The sequence below is a fragment of the Parasteatoda tepidariorum genome, chromosome 2 (assembly GCF_982258835.1).
Source record: "Parasteatoda tepidariorum strain Cologne lab strain chromosome 2, Ptep-v5.0, whole genome shotgun sequence".
In the NCBI taxonomy this organism is placed as follows: domain Eukaryota; kingdom Metazoa; phylum Arthropoda; class Arachnida; order Araneae; family Theridiidae; genus Parasteatoda; species Parasteatoda tepidariorum.
In genome coordinates, this window is record NC_141756.1 from 46,067,484 (window position 1) to 46,086,592 (window position 19,109).

The 19,109-nt window shown below is 29.5% G+C and overlaps 1 protein-coding gene across 13 annotated transcripts in view; it reads left to right on the forward strand.

Moving 5' to 3' along the window:
* Window positions 1-19,109, forward strand: part of LOC107452551 (uncharacterized) — a 90,500-nt gene that overhangs the window by 7,987 nt on the left and 63,404 nt on the right. For all 13 annotated transcript variants that reach the window (XM_043046741.3, XM_071177478.2, XM_043046746.3 and 10 more), the window contains exons 3-5: window positions 6,202-6,291; window positions 8,747-8,839; window positions 18,507-18,653. In XM_043046741.3, coding sequence (XP_042902675.1) covers window positions 6,202-6,291; window positions 8,747-8,839; window positions 18,507-18,653 — 330 coding nt within the window. The remainder of the gene's footprint in view (window positions 1-6,201; window positions 6,292-8,746; window positions 8,840-18,506; window positions 18,654-19,109) is intronic.

Sequence of the window (19,109 nt, forward strand, 5' to 3'; positions counted from 1 at the left end):
ATACAAAAGTTGCTTTCGAAATCATCATTGGCCAATAGGTGAAAACCTCTTCTAATCTTCTTTGACGTTTATCTGATACTTCTTGGGCTCTAGAATAACTTGTCGAAATTCGGTCATGTTCCATCCTTCTTTGACGTTCCACAGACGTTTCTTGGGCCCTTCTTCTTCCTTGAGAATCTCTTAATATCCTTTTCTTTGACAAAATACAAAGTTTTTTGGAAGGCGGTTCTGCCATCATGTCAGTAATCGGGCTTTTAAGAAGTCAACGAATACTTTAGAGCATACTATGAAAGCAAATCATGAAACTTCAGTATTAAAATCTAAGTGCTTACCTGCAAACTGAAACTTTCTGAAATAACTAATTACATTTAATAAAAACTGTTAAAATAAAGAATAGAAAAACCAAAGAGATCCAAGGTAAGTGTGATCGTTCCTTCAAAAACAATTTCATTCCTATTTTATATATTATATGGCTACAACGCTTAAGAAAAAAAACTAAAGTGCTAAATACATGAAAAGAACACAAAAACGGGGGAAAATATACTTGAGGGTGCCCCTTGGCGAAATCGGCGACTTATGTTTGGCGTCTTACTTGGTTGCCAGAACTCCGTGATAACAGGAATAGCGGCCAAAACATAGTGATATTTCAATGAAACAATTGAAAATTTAAACAAAGCTTTTTAAAATTGCAGTGAACAGAATAGAATCAAAATTAATAAACCCACTAAAATGCATTTTGAATCGAAAAAATAATTAATGGAGTAAGCACAGAAAGAAAAAGAGAAAAATAACTCACTTCTTCATTAAGCTTGAATATCTTCAGATTTTGGTGCACAGAATTCTCTAATTGCAGTTAGGTACTGTCTAAACTACGATCCCTTTCTAATAGATCTTTTTATGTTGGGAGCATTTGAACCTTTCACACGACCCATTCAAATCCATCTGATCAATCTTTACGTTCAACCAGAGACATCTTTCCCACAAATAGGACATTTATATCTATTACTAATTAAGCCTTCATTCATACACCAGTCAATCACTACTTTTTTTCCTTTGTTATTCAAATCGTACAGAAACTTAAGATTTGTCTTATTGACAGTATTCATTTTTAGTACCAGAAGCAAAAGTAACCTTACCAGCCAGTATCCAAAGTAGAACTAACGGATCTCTGAAATTACATTTAAAAACAACGCTAAATTCTTAACCAATCAGAATCACGATTAAAATCTAAACTAATCAGAATAACGATTGGTTTTCAACATCGCCCAGCTTGGCGATCAACCTCGATCACAACTTGGCGGGGGCACCTTCAAATATAGTCTACCCCAAAAACGAATTAATTTTTTATGGTATCAATTTCTATTTCTATATAATTTTTTATGGTATCAATTTCTATTTCTACATTGCTACAAAAATTATCGTCTTCGCTTAAGAAAAAAAAATAGATCGTGGAAAGACGAAGAAAAACTGATTATAACAATTATGAACAGCGACAAATATATCAAAGCGAAGCGTTCTATTTACGTATGGAATATGTTGCCACATTTTTAATACAAAAGTTAAACTTTTCTCCACTTTGATAAATGTAAACTAATGCGAACCTTACAATTAAATTATTAATTCCTTCGTATATTATTGGTTTAAGTTGTCGAAATTTAATATTTCAATTGCAAGGCTCGCATTAGCATACATTTATAAGAGATATGCATTTTTTAATAGTTTTTTTAATATGGCTCTTATTTGAAGACGAAAAAGCGTAGATTTTCTTACAAAATGACTGATAACTAAAAAACTAATCCAAATTTTCGAAAAAGAAAAAAAATACTTCTTCATTATGTCAAAACACAATTTTGTGTCAAGTTTCGTGCCTGGGCGAGGCTTCTGGGGCGATATATTGTGATTACAGACAGACACACAGCCGCTTTTATTATTATGTATAGATTAAATGAATTAACAAAATGTAATAAGTAAGAGTAATAAACTTTTACAAATAAATTTAATTGGCCACTGTGAAACCAATTAAATTTATTTATTAGTAAAAGTCTACTCTTCTTACTATTTGTAGTATTTTATTATTTGTTATATTTTATTAATCAATTTATTTTAAAAAAGTTATATCAAAAAATTTTTGTCCTGTTTTTTTTTTTACCACACCCTGTGTATGTATGTGCGTCTATATATATATACACCCCAGTAGCAAAATAACTTGGGAACTCATTGGGCCAATATTCACCAATCTTGGCTCAACAAGGTTTTAAAGGGCCATTATTTTGCCAATATTGGACAGGTATAGAAATGTTCGATTCACCCGAAATTTTATAGCCACTATTCAGCCGCTGTTTATCCTATATAAAATTATCAAATTCATCTCATATTTTTTCCCTTATTTTCCCAATATTGGCCCTATACAGATTTGTTAAGTTCACCCAATATTTTAAAGCCATTATTCAGACTATATCAGTTCAATATAGAAGTGTCGTACTCTACCGATGTTTTATAGCTGTTATTCACCCAATATAAACCCTGCATAACTTTGAACAATTGTCCCGATATTTTATAGCCGTTACTCAGCCAATATTGACCATAGATAAAATTTTACGATTCACACAATATTTTAAAGCCGTTATATAATAAATGTGGGCCCTATGTAGAATAGTTTGATTCATCCAGTATTTTTTTAACCATTATTCAGCCAATATAAACCCTCTTTGAAATTGTACAATTGTCTCCATATTTTATAACCGTTACTCAACCAATATAGGCTATATATAGAATTGTTCAATTCACTCGATATCATATAGCCACTATTCAGCCAAAGTTTACCCTATATAAATTAATCCAATTGATCCGATATTTTATTACCGTTATTTCGCCAATATCAGCCCTATACAGAATTGTCAAGTTCACCCGATATTTTGTAACAGTTATTCAGCCTATGTTGGTTCTATATAGAAGTGTCCAACTGAAACGATGTTTTATAGCCGTTATTAAGACAATATAAAACCTACCTAAAATTGTCTGATTGACCCTATATTTTGTGGCCGTTACTCAACCGATATACGCCATATATATATATATAGAATTGTACGATTCACGCGATAATTTAAGGACGTTATTTATCTAATGTATACCCTATTTAAAATTGGCCGATTAACTCGATATTTTATGGCCGTTAAATGAAACCTAAAAGGTAAAATAATAAACGCTTTTTTCTAAAATCATACTTAGTTGTTTTCAAATCTCATGTGGGGATAGCCATCAATATAACTCCAGTGCTACTTTTATAATAAAATCATAACATACAGTGCTTGGTAACTCGATTTTCGACTATCAGAACTTGTCATTTTGACCAAGGCAAATGTCTTATTTTATAACTGCCGTTGAACAGCCGACCCAGTTCTGGGTTTACGACTACCAATGTTCAACTCCGTAAACTTTTAATTTTGATCCTAATCCAAAAGGCAAGGGAACTCCTTGATCAAGCATTTTATTTTATTTTATAACCGTCGTTGAACAGCCTACCCAATTTCATGGGTTTACGACTACTTACGTTCAACTCCGTAGCCTTGTAATTTTGAACCAATCCAGAAGACAAGGAAACTCCTGGATCAGTACCCCCAGAGGTTTTGATTTGTTGTGGGAACATGGAGGACTTTAAGACTCGACAGATTTAACGTGCATCAGTCATCATTTACTACACGGGGAGTCTTCCGCCGGCGAGGATCGAACCCACGACCTCTTGGATATGGGCCCAGCGCCCTACCGACCAGGCTATCCCGGCCCTTGATCAAGCATTGAGATAAATTTGCCTTCATTTGTAACTTTTTGATGGAACTAACTTGCATTTGAGTAGCATGGAGAGGAAAACCTCCCTTGGTTAGCCTAACAGTCAGGGAACTCTAAACCATGATACGGTTACCACTGAGGATATTTTATGCTAGCTTGCACTCAGTACGACCTGGGTGCAGAGTTCGCATCGACCAGCCATTGCTAGGATTCAAACCCGGTTCCTCATTAAAAGGCAAACGCTCTATCCCCTGAGCCATCAGGGCTCTAGAGTTTTAATGTAAAGCCTTAACACAGTGGTTTTCTTATTTCATAATAAATAATCCTAAGCAAAAAGTTTCTTTCTATCCTGTGCAATTTTAGAAAAATTTTATATGAACTATCAGAAGTTTAAAAGACAAACAAAGAAAAAAATATTTCTTTTCAAAGGGTGAATTTTTATATTGTACTTGGACTATTGTGAAATAATCAAAAATGTCTTTGAGCAAAATAGAAAAGTCTATTATAGGTTAAATCTGTTGTTTGTATTGTAAAACACTTATTAAGGAACTAAATATAGAAATGGATATTATTAAAGGCCTATAAGTCTTTCCAGGTTCATTAGATGTAAATACAAAACTGGTTCTTAATTTCAAGTCTATAATGGTCTTATATATTTCTAGAGAATGGATTTAGAATGGCTTTCGATATCGGACTGAGAATGAGGTGTATAAGTTTTGTAATAATAGGTCCTAGAATTGGTTTATATTCTGTCCAAATATTTATTTTCATTTAGGACCTTTATAGGTTTACAATATAGGGCCACTATTGGGGTGTCTATATTTTATAATATTGGTCCTCGAATGGTTTTGAACATAGGACCAATATTGTTGTCTTGTCCAGTAGTGCAAGGAAAATTAAATTTGTCCAAGAGTATCTAAAACAGCTTTGGCCACATCACTAATCTCTATGGAATAGAGGAGTTGCTGCAGGGGATCCAGATAGATCCTGAAGAGCTTCGCCAATATGGCTGGGCAATCAAAGACATGGTCGGGAGAGAGTTCGGTGTCGATGCAGTGAGGGCAACTTCTGTAGCTTCGATGACCATCGGGAGATATTTTCATTCCCTTGAAGAATTTTAGTCCTCAATCTAGCTATGGTTGTGGAAATGGCTCGATCACAGTTTAAGGCAGAGATGGAGTGCTTTTGAGAGGTAGCAAAAAGTAGTCTGCGGCTGGCTATCGCATCAGCATCAGTTAGGGTCAGGCTGTCGGAAATTTGGGAGTTATCTCGGGCTATCTATCTATAGCTTTCTCATTACCATCAGTATTGACGTGTGCTGGTATCCATTGAAGGATACATGTTCTTTGGGCCGTGGTTATTTCGTTTAAGAGCAGGATGATATCTTGGGTGAGTTGAGGACCAATATTAATTTCTATGTAAGATCCGTGTAGGCTTACGATATAGAGCCTGTAGCTTAATTACCACTATAACCTTTAAATTCCAGTTCGCTAGTATATATGTTAACCTGATTCTATCTTGAGTTACCTCATAATAGATGAGGGTTGACATTGTCGGCAACTTAGCACCACAAAGGCTGCTCGTAGACAAGCTTGTTTCAATAAACAATCTACATAGGTGACTTTCCCACGTGATCTGAACACGTGTGCCTCAAATAACTAAATACAAGCCAATATAAGGGTGTCTATATTTTGTAATATTGGTCCTAGAATGGTTTTCAATAATGAACCAATATCATTTTCTATGTGTGACCTTTATAGATTTATAATGTTGGGTAAACATTGGGATGTCTATATTTTTCAATAATGGTCCTAGATAGAAATGAATCTTGTTCCAATATTGAAAGTCATTCTGGAACCAATATTGAAAAATCTAAACACACACATATATATATATATATATATATATATATATATATATATATATATATATATATATATATATATATATATATATATATATATATAATACAATTGTGTATATAATTTAATTGTATGTATATATGATTTCAAATTATGTTTTTTCTCTATTCTGTTTCAGTTTTTTTTAAGGCAATTTTAAGAATTTGAGCCACCTAGTCTTAAAAAATTGCAGCATCATTTTTGCAAAATCTATCCATGGCTGTTCTTATGTTCTAAATAATGTTTGATATAAAAACTTCATATAAGCGTTAGCACATAATTTTAGAATGGCATTTTGACTGAACCTTTGACTGAAAAATATTATAAATTTTAATTCTTATAACAAAGTTTTTATAATTGAATCATAAGAAAAGTGCAGAATGAAAGAAGTAAGACTATAATTTTAATGAATTTTTAACTGCACAATAAAAACATGCTTTTAATTTATTTATTTTTAAATTTTTTTTCTTAATTAATACTCTTTCTGAAAATTCTTTTCTTATATTCTATATAGATTTTTACAATTTCAAACCTTCAACAAAAGCAGGGAAACAATTTGATAGGGGTAAAAAAAACTCATTAATGAATGGTTTTGAAAATAAAGGTATGTATTATCAATTTTACTATTTCACCCTATTCTCTAAATCTTACTTTTTTCTTCAATAAAATATGAAATGTAAGTTTATTAATTGTGCTTCATAATTATTTCAGAAACCAATTCAGACTGATTAATTGCAACAAAAATATGCACTACTTTAAAGATGTTTTAAAATTATTTAAAGTTTGCATATTTCTAAGTCACTATATTGCTGAAATTATGAATTCATTTTTCTCCATGTTAAATGCTTTAATTTAAATTTCTTTAAACTCTCTGGGGATCCTTCAAATAAGCAAGTGTTAAATACATTTCTCTCTTAAACAACATTTTACTTTTTAATCAAGATGTAATAGCACAAGATTACTAACTTTCCTCACAAGAGGAAAGTGTAGCTCGAAATGCAACTTTTATGTGTGTATAGAGTTAATTTAAAGAGTTATCACAGAGTTAATTTTCATCTATATGCACATTAATTTTTATTCTTTTATTTGCTAGCAGCAGCTACTTGATTTGTCCATAAAATCTAATATATATAATTCTCTTACGTGACTCCCAAATTTTGGCTGTATTTCTTTTCTGCCGGTGGCAACGTTTGCTTTGTTTTGTTTACGTTACTATTTCTCTTACACGGTGAATCGACCAATGATTGCCTCTAAAAATGTCACATGACAAATCTAGCTGAGGTGGCTCAACATATAGCGCTTTTAAAAACGGAAACTGAAATAACCAGAGAGCATTAGTTGTGGCAATCTCATACTATTAAGCGAGGCAGAAGTGAGTAGTCTTTGTCGATAGATCTCTATTTTAGTATTTTGTCGAAAGCGCTTTTTTTTTTCACGAATTTATGTATTACGAATTTATTTGACGATTTTTGATTTATATTGCGAATTATACTATAGCACATTTCTAATAGGTTTAATGAATTACATGTCATTTATTTGAATTCAAATTTATTTTAATGACTTAGTATTTACTAAAAAGATGTAATTTTATTAAAAAATTTTTTTTTATATGGATTTGAATGATTGTTTTGAAATCTTAGAATTTTGTGCATTTGCAATGCACCTAAGTTAGTAGCGAGCAAAGCAAGCTTGGTTTGCGAAGCAAACCATATAAGATAGCATAGCAATTTTCGGGGGTTGGTGAGCGTTAGCGAGCAGGGGGTGCAGCCCACTAGTACATTATAATAATGAAAGCTTATCAATTGAAATTCAGAAATACCATGGAAAAAACAATTATTTAAAACTTATTTTTATCTTACATAATTTACTTCTGCAGCGGACTGGTCATTAAGACGCAATTCCCAGTTGAACACCCAAGTTGAGTATCATTGGCTATGGTCAGTGAGCATGTGGGTGACTACTTTGATTAGCCTGCAAAGGTAACTGTTGTCTTTGTAAACTGTTCTACTGTGAAGTGCTCAACTGCGGGTGCAGGTTGTCGCACTACTGAAGCAGAAGAGCCACCCCCTCTGCAGAGGATAAAAATTGTGATGTCCTGTGTTCGGATCATCCTTAAGGCCTGGTTTTTTAGGAAAGGACGCCGTCAGCTGGAAATCAGCGCTAACCTCTGATTGGTCCATTTGTGAGTTTGATAGCATACGTCATCGAACGCTCATCTTGAACTACAATTGCCGTCCAACTCAACTGCAGTTGGATTACAACGTGACGTTAACCACAGAAGCAATGGCGGACAACATCCAACAGCACATTGAAATCAGCCAAGATTTTGATTTTGACATTAAACATAGCTTCTTCATTAAACATAGCACTCTTCATTTAGCTCAGCTATAATGTGTTTTTTCTTGGACAAAGTCATTATTTGTTCTCTAAAACACTGGTCGACAATAACAAAATCAATACAAATTCAAAATAAATATTTGTTTACGTTATTAACGCATGCGCAATGAGAGATAATGTCTGCGTTGGACCGACTGCTCACGCTGAGCTAACAAAAAAGTATTTTTTTGGCGTCAGCTCTACGTCAACTTTCCGCTGACGCCCAGATAAGGCGCTAGTTCTAAGAAACCAGGCCTTGAGCTAACAAACCAGTATTTTTTTGGCGTCAGCGGGACGTTGACGTCCCGCTGACGCCCAGATAAGGCGCTTGTCCTAAGAAACCAGACCTATAGTGATGTTTTTAGACCATCGCATATACCCTATTGTTTAGATCTAGTGCGACATAAACCTACAACAGCAACTAAAATCTAAATTGCTTCACCACATCAAGTTTTTAAAATTAAACTTTTGATACATTTATTGAAAAATGAATTTGTATTTTGAAACTTAAATTCAGAAGGAAAAAAAATTCCCTTTCAATTTAGTGGTCTTCAATTATGAAATGTTAGAATAATATTGTATTGTTCATCAATCTGCAAACTAGTGTTATTAAATAATTTTTTTCAATTATACTTGCTGCTTTTTTTTAATGTTCTTATGTTTCTTGGATTTGTTATATTTAGATGGAAATTCAAATGGTGAAACCAGCATGCTAGAGTCTCATAGTAAGGAGTATGGAGGCAACAGTCCTCATTTGACAAATGGTGTTTCAAAAGGTTTAGTTGATTCAATGTTCTTATAGTTTTGTAAATGTCTTTGGTAAATAATGTAAAAAATTATATTTTTTAACATATGTTTTAGAACTTCTTTTCCAACTCTTTTGAATTAATGAATTTTAAAATTTTTAACTTTCATTCGACTATAGGTATAGGTGGTTAACTGCTATAAGTAGGGCTGCAAGTTTGTCACGGGAAAAAAGACCCCAAATTCGCGGAAAAATCGTGGGAAATTTTGAAAATTACACAAATTCTAAACATAAAAAAATTTATTATGTAAATGATGTAATAGACAGATATTGCGCAAATAATAAAAAAAAGCTTAAAAATACACAACAAAAGTATTTCTTTGAATTTCAAGCAATATTAATATTTTTATTTTAATGAACAGAATTTTGGAACAAAGTATTGTACATTGTCAGATTATTCTCATTTATCCTTCGTCTTTCGTCACTTAATATATTTTTATACTTAGAAAGCGATCTTTCTGCATCAACGCCAAATTTGGAGCGTTCGGTCTTTAATTTCCAAAACTCAATCGGTTTTCCTTCACCAACGCGCAATTCCTTGACAGTTGCTTTCTAAGAAGTAATTGCTGTGAAAACTCAAGCATTCTACATTCAAACTACTAGTTACAAGTCCCTACTAACTACTAGTCCCCCTCCCCTTCATCTAAGAAACTGATCCATATTTGAGAAATCACAAGAAGCCGCCTAGGAAAAATTAACTGGATATGTAGAAAGGCAGTAGAAATTTCATTGCCCAGTGCAATAGCATGTATAACAATTTGATTTGATTTATAACATTTTCCTTCTTTTGTGATTCCAATTTCTTTTGTACTCTTACTGACTTCAGGAAGGTAATTACCTTCCCTAAGTGTAGAAAGACCACTTTAGTTGACAAGATTGTGATTATCTCTTATCTCTGAACTATTTTCGTGTCATTTTGCTATTATAGAATAATAGCAAAATACCATGTCTAATAATCTAAATATAAATATCTAATCAATATAAATATCTAAATATCTAATCAATTTTACATGTTCAATTTAAGGTTCAGGAAAATAAAAAATTCTGTTTAATAAAAATAATAAATAAAAAATGAAAAAAAAAAATCAAATTTTAAGCAATTTTCGCGCAAGTCAAGACATATTGAGAAATTTGCGGATTTTAGGAAAAAAGATGACAATTTCGTGGAAATTCGCGCCGCGACAAACCTGCAGCCCTAGCTATAAGTAATTAAGAAAGACGTTATAAAAATAAAAAACTCTATAGAAAACACACTTTTTGCAGATATGTTTAAACTTCCTTAAAAAATCCTAGTTATGCATGTGAAATAAAAAATTGGAAATAATTAATTTGAATTAGATGTTGCATTGTATCTTCTAAGTTTTCAAGATAATATTAAAAGCCATTATGAAATCAATTAGTTTTATTTTTCTATCTCCAATACTTTATCATATTTTAGTCAATTTTTGATGAATTGTCAAATAGTTATGATTCTGATATCTGACTGTCATAGATTCGGAAAATCCTTAGAAAATTAAATATTATCATATATGAATAAACTATTTTGTTCTTAGAAATTTGATGATAATAAATAGCTTATTCTACTAACCTATTATTATAGAAACCAGTAGACACTGTTTTATATTTTTTAATAGCTAATTTTTAAGCCTGAAATTAAATTGAATAGTCAATCAAAATTCTGACAACTTTCCAATTAAAATGATAGCTTAGAATTTATCTGGATCCCTGTGCTGAATGTGAAATGGCAATCATTTTCTGACTTCTGCAAGCATAATTCTTTTCCATAATATAAAAAAAAAACTTATTTTCAATTCAAATTGCAATTGCTTGGCAACTAGTTAAAATGTATAAAATTCAACTATTGCTTCATGCTATATGACAATGCATATTCAAATCTTCGCCCCAACTGCTACCAGCATAGTTTATGCTATAAAATAATGTTAAATTCTCAATTAAAGTTTCTTCTACTTTTGACTAGTTAGGTTATGCTTTAATGAGGGTCAAGTGAGTAATTGTGACTAGCGCTAATTTTAATATTCTCATCTTGAATAAGAATTTTTTTTAAAAATATTTTTTATCAAGTTGTATATTTAGTTTCAAGAACATTAAATAAAAATATTGAGTCAGTATTCAAATAATTCTGAAGTAAGTATTTGAATAACAATTTCAGCACATATTATTCAATTTGATTTCAACCCACAAAGAAAATTTTTTTTGTAAAGTGTAAATAACTAAGACGTTGATATTTTTTCTGCCTTTGATTGTTATTTTCTGTTTGTATTAAAATTTATTACAAGTATATGATCATAATTAATTTAAAAACAGGATAATTATGACCATATTTCATATCAACTCAAATTTAATGACTTTTCGTAAAAATGGATAGAATATACTCGAAAAGAAGTTTTCTACATTACTTTTTAAGGAACCTGAAGCTTCTTCAGGTAAATAGGGAAAATACTGAAGTTCGAGTCAGCCAAAATCTTAAAGAAAATATGACATGCCAAAATCAGCTCTCTAGCTGCAAAATATTAAAAAAAGGTTAGTTCAGACAATAAAGATGCTGACCACTTTAAAATATTATCTTGTATAATGATTATAATGAAAAAAAAAGTTTGGGTTTCAGTGTGACAGGGAAGAACTTACCTATCTTGTTAAATCTTATGGTAATCTTTTCCTTCTCACTCCTGTCAAAATTGTGGGTGAAGTTTCACCCTCTATTTCTTAAGCCTATGATATTTCCAAACTAGAGTGTTCAAAATGCGTCAAAAGGATGAAAACACAGGGTTCATTCTAGACTAAAAAAAGGGCAGGGTGCTAAAAATTGAAAAGGGCACTATACTTTTAAAAAAAAGGGCAGCAAGTTCAAAAAAGTACATTGTATTTTATAAAAAGGGCAAATATCTTACCCTTCTTTGCATAGTTAAAATGAATAATTATATATAAGTTTACTTTTATCACTAATCACAATTATAATTATCAAATGTATAACTACAATTTTCCAAGGAAAAAAGGCTACAGTTTGAATTGAAAAATTTTAAAAAAAATTCAAACGAGGTTTTTTTCCTTTATCTCAATATTTCTTAGTTCACTAAAAATATATTTAAAATTTTACACATACCTTTGAAAGACCTGGGGAAACAACTGAAATTTTTCAGATATGTTTTTCTTTCTCGAGTTGATGATTAGAATAACTATTTTCAGATAAAATATGAATATTAATCTTGAAAATAAACTTATTATGTATCTGGCTCTCCCTTATAAAAAAATAAAATAAACTGCGTTTTTAAGCTTAACTGTTGAAAACGAAGTTCTGAAGTATATACATAAAAAACAATATTTACAAAAAAAAATTGCAAAATAAAATTCATACTTCCAGTCATTTTAAATAAAAAATACTGGAAGTTTTATACTTGAATTCAGTCGCAGCAATAATATCAAACTTACACGTTAATGGCAAATGTAGTAATATTTCTTTTAACATTAGTGTTCTAGTTTTTTTTATCAATAAACCTAATAATATATTTGTTGAAAATTAAAGTCGTTCAATTATTAGAATTCATTTGAAAATAAAAAAAACTAATACTTTTAAAAAAAGAAAAAATGCCATTTTTATCAAATCATGCAATACAAAAATTCATTTTAAAGATAAATTCTAATAAAAAAAAAACTTCAATGCTCGCAGAATGAAAGTAAGAAAAAAATTTGTGTTGAATTAAGTAATATAAATTCAAATTAAATATTTTAATTGAAGAAAACTTATAAGTTTTCAACAAAAACCTAAAATAAAAACAAAACTTATAGTTCAAAATAAAATTCAATACTTATTTGGTAATGTACTTTATTATTTCATTTTATTAATTCTTAGATTTTTTTATATAGTAAACGTTATCTTCTTTTTTTTTTTATCGAAAATGATTACTTAAGCAACAAACAGTGAGCAGTTTAAAAATTCACGTTTTCCACCACTTATGAATTTCTCAGGTTGCTATCATATTGCATTTAAATTAAGGATTTAATGAGCATTTGGCACTTTAGTCAAAAATTCAGTTGGTTAAATGAGCAGTCAAATATTCCTCAGAATATTTCTTTAAAAATATTTTTTTCTGAGTTTTTTTTTTTCTTCTTTTGAATTTGTATAGATATGATAAAAAATATAAAATTGTATTTTGACTATATTATAGTATTGTTTATTATAAGAAATAGTTTTAACATAAATTTCAAAAATTTTAAAATCCATGTTTCTGCACATGGCTTGCAAATTTATCTTCTAGAAGACTAAGGGAAAAAAGAAAGTTGGAAAACTAGATTACTTTATTCTGAACCACAAGTTTTTGAATTACTGCTTTTTTTAAAAAAAAAAAATTATTTTTTTTTTTTTTTTAATCAGACAAATCTATTTCGTTATTTTTTCAATACTTCTAATTCTGAGAATTGAGAACGATTTTTTTTTTCTTTTCATTTTTGCTTTTTTCTATTCTGTTTCAGAGCATTTCTGTTGACTTAGTTCTTTTTTCTTGACTTTTTCTGCTGCTTTTATTATAACGCAGCATTTTAACAGAACGTCTCATACTATTAATTTAATATCACTCTTTCCCTGTACTGTTATATAAATAACTGGAAATATAGAAAACTGATTTTCAGTGTTAAAAGTTTGTTTTAGGAACCAAGAACAATTTGTTTTTTCTGTTTTTCTTTTTCATTAACTTTTCTTTTTATAGGCATTTTTATTATGACACAGCATTTTTTTCAATGAACGTTATTAATAAACTTTTCTTTAAAAAAAAATGAAGAAAAAAATTCCTTTTTGCGTGTTGTAATAACATCGTAGTTACAAAATCACGTGGAAAAGTATGGCAATTCAAAAAAAAGAAAAGTAATAATAATTACTTAAATTTATGCTTAACTCAGCAAGAATAAAGTTTGTCGAATGTGAGATTTAAAATTCGCATGTCGTAATGAAATTATAGGAATTTTTTATAGTACGTGGGAATGCATAGCAATAACTACCGAAAAAAAAAAATATCTTAAAAGAAGAAAGAAAAGCAAAAAAAAGAAGGAAAAAAATTACTTAGATTTAAGATTAAATTGTCACAAATAAATTGCACCAAAAAGTGTTTATTGAAATTAATAAAAAATTCAGGATTTTCGAAATCACGTTACAAAGTGGAAATAAGTGTTTAACAAAATAATTTATATTTACGATGAATTCGAATTAAAGAAAGCGCGTTAAACATACGTTTACTATTGAATCTATTAAAATTGAACGTGTCAAAACGCAATGACTCAAAAGTGCGATTAAAATTTTTTATTGTGATCAGTAGCTCTCGCGGGCCGTACTTCAGTAATAGGCGGGCCGCAGGTTATGCACCCCTATGATAATTAATTGCAAGGAAAGGGTAAATAAGACTAAAGGAATTTACAGAGCAACAATAAAAAAATAATAGAAAATAAACTTTTTTATAGTTCCGAAGTTGTTTAAAAAATTTATACAAATAAATCTGTGTGAAATCAAAATTAAATCCAAATTAATGTAAGAACATTTTTGAACACAAAAGCGCTCCCGAAAGCTAGAAACGCTACCGTTGTTTTTTAACACAAAAACGCAATAAACAGTTAAAATATCCAATACATGAGCATCAATTAAAATGTTAATTATAGGAAAATAAGATTGCAATAAAGTGTTACAATAAAAATAAATTATGCAAAAAAGAAAAAAAAAACATTAAAAAAGGCATATTTTTAATATCAAATCACCCTAAAAAGAAACTAACAAATCAAAGTACAAGCAAAAAAAATATAAAGTATAAAATCGCATGTTTTTGTCTGCTAAAAAATAAAATAAATTATCCTAAAATATGAAACAAAGCTGCAAGACAACGAAAAATAAACGGAGAAATTATTAATAAAAAATAAACAAACTAATAAATAAAAGAACTTCTCAAAAACTAAATCATTCTAAAAAAATTTAATAAAAATACTACCCAATAATCTGCATTGAAGCGAAGTAAAATCGTACTTCATCAATTCATGAACTTTTGCAAGAAGAGAAGGAAAAAAAAACCCGAAAAAAAAAATAATAAAAATGCACTTAGTCAAGATTTTCTCTTACAAAAAAAAAATTATTATAAATAAGATGGATAAATAGATAAAAAAAGAAGTAAAAATTAAGATGTTAAAGAAACGAAATTAATAATAAATAACTAAAAAAAAGAAAATTGCTTTCATGATAAATACTAAATCAGCACAAAAAGTAATACTATATATAAAAAAAAGAAAAGAAATGTATATAACTTATCTGAAGTGTAAGAAACTAACGCTGGCACTGTTCAATTTTCTTAACCATTGAATGACCATGGAACAGCCTAAGTGATTCTCTCTTATAAATCACTGTCACTGTACTAATTATGCCCTGCCTAAAGGCGACGCCCCCTGAGTGGAGACTTACCACTGATTTTGCCAATTCAGATTTTTTTTTATCTGGGTATGGATGCACCTAATAAAGATCGGTGTGGAAAAAAACTTTTTTTTCCTTCTTAAATTTCAATTTCGAAAGGGGAAATGTCGCAAATTACGTTATCAAAAACGTACAAGTACGTTACAAGTAAAATTACGTTTTTCTATGAGAATTCCATGACTTATCAAGTCTGGCCCGTACGGACCCTGTGATTAAGAGAAATAAAATAAAACAATTAAAGCAATTACAAATTATTATAAAGTAAATAAATAAGTTATTAAAAAAGATTCATTTGCGCCCGCAGCACTTTTTATTGTATTTAAATTAACATTTTAAGTTTTAAGAAGAATCAAAATAAAAATTTGCTCATTATATTAAAATAAATTCAATTTACAATATTTACGACGCACGATCTTACAAACGCAGAGTTAGTAAAGCGATAACATTGATATTAAGAATAAATTAATAAATAAATAAAAAGCTGAAAAATATTAAATGAAAAAAGTTTGGTATTTAAATTAATCTATCTAATATTACTATGCATTGTCAAATCATGGTATGTGATATAGATCATAGCCGAAATTGCAATAAGCGCAAAAATAAAGACCAAATTTCTATAATAACGAGAAAAAAATAATTTAAGTAACAGTATAGAAGTGTCATATTTAAATATATGGAAAATACAACATAGAGTTATCGATCGGCTTGGTAATTGTGATAGTGTCGAATCAAACACCTCATTTGAAAAATATCGTCAAACAAACGAGTTACTATTAAAGAAAGAAAACCATTTCTTAATTTATCAATTTATTTAGTTCTATTTAAAATGGGCGGCCAAATTAAAGCTGCATTGTGATCATTCAGAAAAAGAAAAGAAAAAAAAATTTGCGCATAACACATGTTGTATCTTCAAATAAATTTCCTTTTTTAATATTTTTGAGGTACAAGCATACAGCTATAAATAAATTTAATACTTTTAAATAAAGGAAAGTTACGTATTTAAATTTACCGATATAATTACATCACTCGTAATGTCTGTTCAGTTATGAGTAAAAAATTCTAAATGTATGAAAGGGGGAAAAAAACGATTAATTGAATGAAATATGCTTCATCTACAAATAAATTGTGTGCTTGATTCAACTTTTATGAGGAGCAGTCATACCTTTGCACACACTAGTAATAACATAAATAAACAAATTAATAAAAAGATCGACTGCTAGGATAAATTCTAATGAAAACGAGAAAGTTAGAGGTTTTATAGCTCTAAACAATATTTTAAAAGAGTAAAAAAAAAAGAACGGATATGTTTATACTCCTGGCAGCGTGCCAACGAAGAATGAGAAAAATATTTAAAAAAAAAAAAAACGGAATAAAAATTATCGTTTGCTAATATCTTAAAATAACTTGTAATGTAGCATAACTTGAAACTTATTATTGTAAGAATTGTATTGCGTCATTGTAAAAAAAAGTTTATTTTAAAATTAGAATTTTTTTTCTTTTTTTTTTGGATAAAAAAGCTTTTTTATTTCGTAGTTAATTGTCTAAGTCCCTTCACTTTTGAAATCAAAAGTAAAAATTTCTTTCTTCCTTCAAAAGAACCCAAAACATTGGGTCGACTGTTCAACGACAGCGACAACATCATGCCGGAGTGATGGAAATCGGGAGTGGAATAAATCTAGAAGCAATAGCAAAAACATCATTTTAGAAGAAAAGCTTGGAGCTATTAAGGGGATCATCCACATCAGGAGCCAAAGCAAAAAATCATTCAGAAGAAAACTTCAGAGTTCTTAAGATGATTATCTTTCCCAGCAGTTAAATGGTCCCTTTTAAAACGGAGCCGGGAGTTGTGATAATTATGTCATACAAACATCAAATGCAACAGGGTGAGAAAATTGGGGTCTTTTTAAAAGAAAATGCTAAAGATGAGTTACAGTTAGAGATAATTAAAGAGTTATGGTTAGGACAGGAGTAAAAAGGTAAAGTAAAAGTTAAAGTGTTTAAAAATTTAAGGTAGATATATAGTTATGAAATAAGGAAAAATTTAGAGGTACAGCATCCCGCATGGAAATTACAAAGGGAGCTGACCACCTGTATTTCTGGCAGAAGCAGGGGAGGAAAAATTCCAAAACCTTTAAAGGGGAAAGTGTAAAAATGCAAAAGTGACTGCGGAGACTATAATTGCGATCTATAATTTTATTGAGTGACACAATTGTCTAAGATTTTTACATGAAATTAGAAGCGGCGTATAAAGCAAAAAACTTGACGTTGTCAGATAAAGCTTGCCTTTTCTTCCATTCAGATGAATTTGGATTCAATCACGACCCTTACTTGGAACAGGTTAGATGGGAAAACGCACTAGTCATGATTTTTTTTTTTTTTTTTTTTTTTTTTTTTTGGAAGGACTGACTCTGAGTTGATAATAGTTCTAGAATATGTATCTATCAGCTGATGATCATTATTCCTTCTATGTGTGCTCAGAATTTTCTGAAAATTTCAATTTTTGAGAGTTAGAGGTGGTAATTATGACTACTTTAAGAGCCTATCTATGTAACTGAAGTAGTTAATTAGTTTTTCTTATATTTTTAAAAGTCAAAAAGATCACCCTTAATGAATAAAACATGAAATTTATTTTTGTTGAGGTGATATGAAGCTCAAAATTAAAACAAAAAAAGGCCTAAAGTAACTATAATTATCCCAACCGACCCTACAACTAGAGCTCTGTCATTTCAAGCATTGCTGCTTAATGCAATGCTTGAAATGGATGTAAAATTTATAATTAATCAAAATGTCATCCATTTTCTGGGATAAACCTACATGCGACAAAGTAGCAAAATATAAATTTCAATAACCGTGTCTTGCAAGAAGAAAATCTAAAAGAGAAAATAATTTTACTTTTTTCTGAACTGAAATTTAAAATTTTATTTTATTAGTAGGAAGACTATGGTCATTTAATATAATTCACTGTCTGAGAAGACAACCACCTAATCCAAATTTAATTTTGCGTAATAGTTATAATTTTTCATTTCCAAGAATTAGTTATTCTTTATTAGTTAGTAGTATTAGTATTATTAGTTAGTAGTTTATTCTTTTGAATAAATTTGCCACCTCAGATGATTTGTAAAGTAAATGAAATTTTATATCTTATTGTTGCAAATATATTTCATATTATTTTTATTTTTAGATAAGTCTGATGATGATGATACAAATGATGCTCTTACTAATGGGGATAGCAACATTAGTATAAACTCTACGAATTATGAAAATCACACTGGTTTGAATTCTGCTAATAATAAGAATGACTTTGGGGAAAAAACCCCTCTTCCTTCTGGTAAGTATTATATTTCACATTAAAAATACCTGTCATGTATAATTATTTTCATTATTTTATTTTTGTTTTCATTTAATTTTAATAATTAAAAATAGAATTGATACCAGTTTTTTATGTTGAAAAATATTTGAATTGATTCATTTTAAAAAATTTATCCTTTTTACATTTTGTACTTCAAAGTAAATGCTATTCTTGGTTATTGCTTTTTGGTTAAATGCTCTTGGTAATTTTTTTTATTTTCATAACAAATGACTCTGAGAAATAATATTTTTATAAGAATTTAAATTTTTAGTAGAAAAACACAGTATAAAAATCACAAAACTATAATTTTTTTTGCAGAAAGAGTTGAATGCAGCCTAAAATTCAGAAAAATTTTCACAACCCTTCAAATTCCTTAAAAATTTACTAAAATTGTGCTGATCTTTCTAAAAAATGGAAGTTTTATGTAAAATAGGA